The following is a 4302-nucleotide window of genomic DNA, read 5'->3' as shown; positions in this document are numbered from 1 at the left end:
GGACGGAGAAGACAACATGCAAATAATATAGAAAATAAATACAATGTTTTGCATCCATTCCCTTTTTCCTCCAAAGAATGCGCCAGTTGTAACTTGTAAAACACTATAAAGACTCGGTGAACTACAAGGGGGATGTGGTCTATGTTTATCTAGGACGTCAATACGTTTTAACACTATACAATTTGAGCCACAAAAACACAGCTGTAGAAAGACACACAAAACGTTTACGTAATCCTGTCAACAATGAAGTATGTACTTGTGCCATTTTGAAGAACAATTTGCCTTAGATTAATAGTAAATATGTAGATGAATAGTGGCAGAGCCCCTGGCTCTAAGGCTTGGTAAATTTATAGGTAAAAATATATAACAGAGTGCCACATTTGGCTGTATTTTGTAATACAGACGTGTAACTTGCGCTATTGGTACGTTTAGAGTCAATGTAAACAAATAATTATGGCGCCAAGATATAATGACATGTATAATGACACTGAATAATGACATTGTATTCATGAGTCCTTGGTGAGTTTTCTTTGCAGCAGGAGCGCGCATCGCAGTCTATTGATTAGTTTACTTGAATTCGTCAGAAATTATGTCGACGACCACAGACAAAACATAATGTGTATGATATTATTATCCATCTTCTGGTGTAAACCAATAGCATCGAAAGTAGTCGAATGAGGACCAGAGGTGGCCTCTTCTTTCTACGCCAGTGGGTAGAAATACAGGGTTCTCTCCTTTTGGCATTCTCCCTTTTCCACTTATCAGTTGTCAGTGACTAGAGTAAACGCTTACTTGTTTGTTTGTTGAATCTCGCAGTCGTCGTTGCTTTTCTGCATCAAGCACTAACTCAGAACATGCTGGTCTTTACTAAAGTGGCTTTGGCTCCGTTCTGTCTTTGTAATGAGGACAGAACACTAGCGAACGGTCCGCCCAGAGAGTCCGGAATGGAGGTGATGGTGCCCGGGGCTGAAGCCCAACCTTGACTTGGCGCAGTGCCTCCCATTCCAGCCACTGACATCTTCACCTGTTCAACCGGGCCGTTCCCTGTGTCGCTGACCTGTCCGCCGGTGGGACTTGGTCCACCACAGTTGGAGGTAGGGTTTGGGTTAGGTCCGGGCCCACCAGTGCTGTCAGGATCGGTTGCCTTTGCCTCTTTGCTGTCCTCCTCTCGCAAGTCAGATTTCTTCCCAGACCCGTTCTTTGCTGCAGCAGCTGCGGCGGCGGCTGCACGTTCTTGTTTGCGAAATTTGGCGCGCCTGTTCTGGAACCAGACCTGTAGAAATTGCACATCACATATTTTAAAACATATTTTATATTACATTGTTCGTGTTTCATTGTACTTGCATTACTGGGTAATACAATCTATGTCATTATTTAGTACGAATGTTCATTATATTAATAAAGAAAAGTTCATATTATTATTACTAATGCACAACTATATTTACATTTTGAAATTATATAGCATAGGAACTATGGAGTGCTACACAGTTCCTAAACCAGAAAAATAAAATAAAATAAACATACAAATAAAAATAAAACGCTAAAACGTAATTGCACTTTTTAAATGTTTTCTGTTGTAAATTTGAAGATGTAAGAAGTCAGTGGAGGATATCCCACCTGCACTCTAGCCTCGGTGAGATCGATCTTTAGCGCGAGCTCCTCTCGTGTGTAAATGTCTGGGTAGTGAGTCTCAGCGAACACGCGCTCCAGCTCTTTGAGCTGCGCGCTGGTAAAAGTTGTCCGAATGCGTCTCTGCTTCCGCTTCTCATTCAATCCTCCGTGGTCGGTAAACAGCTTGTAGGGGACTGTTCAAATGCATAAGTCAGATGTTAGCCATTTTTGTAAGTATAATTGTAAGAAAATGTATCTAAATGTCACCTTAATTCTTTTGAAGTAAAACATGTAACTTGTTGATTCACATATCAAGAAATTAAAATGAAATAATTCAAATAAAGTTTCTAAACTAAGCGTGTGCAGTGGTTACTTGCATCACAAATTGTTTAAGATAAGATAAAATCGTGATACAAGATAAGGTTATGAAAATCCCGAGTCAACTGTATTCTGCTATCTGTGAAATGCTGTTAATTAAATGCTATTGGAGACTGGATTGAAAACTTGTCATAAGTGCTTCTGTCTCTTCTATTGTTGCTACTGCAACTTCAATTCATTGTCAATAATGAGCTTAAGTCCCTGGTTATTTCATTATTTTCGAAGGTTTATGTCTCATCGCAAAGTAAATAAATTATACCTATCATTTTGGCAGCTTAAGATAATTTTGTTGGCGGTTAGGGTGTGACTGGGATAGTGTAACCCCGTAACTGAATTACCTCTTGCCTGCAATCGCTTCTAACGTGATAAATTCTTTCATTTGTGTAAGCAAATTTCGTTTGGTAAATACTAAACACATTTCCATTTTCGAAAGCAATCAAGGCGTCCTATATACCGGGGCCATGATTCTTGTGCCTCTCAGCTGGCGAACTAAAGGTGACTCTGGGCTTACCTGCGGCGTACGGACTGCTCTGGTGGTCCCGCAGGGTGCCCAGACTACAGGAACCTGGTGTAAGCGACGGGCACCCGGAGGTGGCCCCAAACGTCGTCCTGATGGGATTGTACTGAAAGCCACTGGCTTGACTGCAGGAGCTGAAGTCCGCATAGGCTGACGCCAGGCTCGAGGTGTCCATCCCGGCCATACAGGACTCGTAGGCGGAGGAATTAAGGTAAGAATACTCCATTTTATACATTGAAAAGGCTCAGTGGAGAAGGAAAGCTGCACTCCCAAGGAAAAATACACACAAACGTCAAATTCAAATTGGATTAAATTGGTGAGGATCACATGAAGAAAGCGAGCCAAAACGCGGACGAAGTTGGGGAGCTTGTGACGGCCGAATTTTTACTGGTTTGAAGGAGGCTCGTGCCGTGGGTAGATGTGCACTGCTCGGCGCCTGCTCAAAAACTGCCCTCCTTTATAGGAGCTGAGCCTTGTTTTATGAAAAGCCTCCCAAGGAGCCGCCTAGCCCCAGGTCTCTAGAGCATATAGTCCTCATAATAAACTTGGCTCTTTCCGCTTGGACAATAGCACGGCGTTTGGGTCTTATTGCTAGCGCTTTTTTACATGACAATAACTCATCAGTCTATTGGGCTGGCACTGGGGGATCGGGCTGTCCAACCTCCCTATCATTGATCCCCTGCATCTCTAATTAGAATTTAATACCCCACCATTACGCGCTAGCCCCCTCCACCACGTATAGCCCTCTCGCTCAAACCGCCATCTTGCCCTTTAATTCAATCACACCACTTGGAAATAATGAAAGTTGGGTGACGATTCTCCCTGATCCAATTTTCCCCAAGCTTTTAAGCCTTTAAACCGGTGGTATACCTTGGGCTGAATTTTCGATAGTATTTCCCCGTCTCCTTTACTTTTTCCTCTCTCCCTTTCTCTATTCTTTTGCACGGCACTGCTTTGGCACTCCCTGGTTTTCAGGAGCTAAAGAGACCATTGTGGTTATCATAAAAGTTACATGCTTAATTTAGCAGGATACATAGCTATACAAGCTATGTCATTCTGAAGAATGCAGCCGGAAATGAGTGTGCAATGCAAATATTCGTGACGCGTTAGTAATAGATTAATAATAATAATAATAATCAGCATCATTATTCGAGCAATGGACAACTAAAAAGTTTGGATGTTAAACTATAGGATATTTGACTATATACTTTAACAAACACGGCTTTAGGTAAAACGTATGTCTACCGCATGCACAAATAAGTTAAACGTGTTCATTTATGTTGTCTATTTTATTTATTTTATTGTCGTTATTATTGTTTTTATAACGAGGGTAGCAAATTCGCAAAAATATTCGTTGTATATATTTGAAATACACGAAAGATTGAAAGAAAAGCGCTTAAGCGCGACACATTTATCAGCCATAGATGAATTCTCACGTGTTTCTCACCGTAAAAATATTCAAGGCCACAGCCTTTGTTATTGATCGTGTGTAAGGCATGAGCAATAACTAATAGTAAACCTATAAACGTTCAAAACAGTACTTAGTACTTTAGTACTTGAACTAAAAGATTGATTTACAATAATACTTCCTATGTGGCGTTTAAATAAATAAACAAATAAATACATAAATAAATAAAAAGAAACAAGAAAAACCGATGCACCTGTGGTTATACAAACAAAAATATGCTCTGGATGCAATATGCAGCAGATGGATAAAATGATGATTACAATTTATGAGGTCACTCGAATGAAAGCATCAAGCGTTTCGAGTTTTATTTATTTATTTATTTTGTTAC

The 4302-nt window shown here is 40.6% G+C and overlaps 1 protein-coding gene across 1 annotated transcript; it reads right to left on the bottom strand.

Annotated features, from left to right (window-relative positions):
• Positions 1 to 257: 257 nt before the first annotated feature.
• On the bottom strand, positions 258 to 2787 carry LOC107749715 (paired mesoderm homeobox protein 2B-like). The gene is made up of 3 exons (XM_016564859.1): positions 2501 to 2787; positions 1618 to 1805; positions 258 to 1273 (listed from the first exon to the last, which is right to left on the bottom strand). The coding sequence occupies exons 1-3, from the start codon at positions 2739 to 2741 to the stop codon at positions 848 to 850; spliced, it is 855 nt and encodes a 284-aa protein (XP_016420345.1). The 5' UTR covers positions 2742 to 2787; the 3' UTR covers positions 258 to 847.
• Between the last annotated feature and the right edge of the window lie 1515 nt (positions 2788 to 4302).

This window comes from Sinocyclocheilus rhinocerous, unplaced genomic scaffold (assembly GCF_001515625.1).
Source record: "Sinocyclocheilus rhinocerous isolate Xijiao unplaced genomic scaffold, SAMN03320098_v1.1 scaffold2938, whole genome shotgun sequence".
NCBI lineage: Eukaryota > Metazoa > Chordata > Actinopteri > Cypriniformes > Cyprinidae > Sinocyclocheilus > Sinocyclocheilus rhinocerous.
Note: the sequence above shows the minus strand (reverse complement) of the source record. Positions and strands in the feature narration are given on the sequence as shown.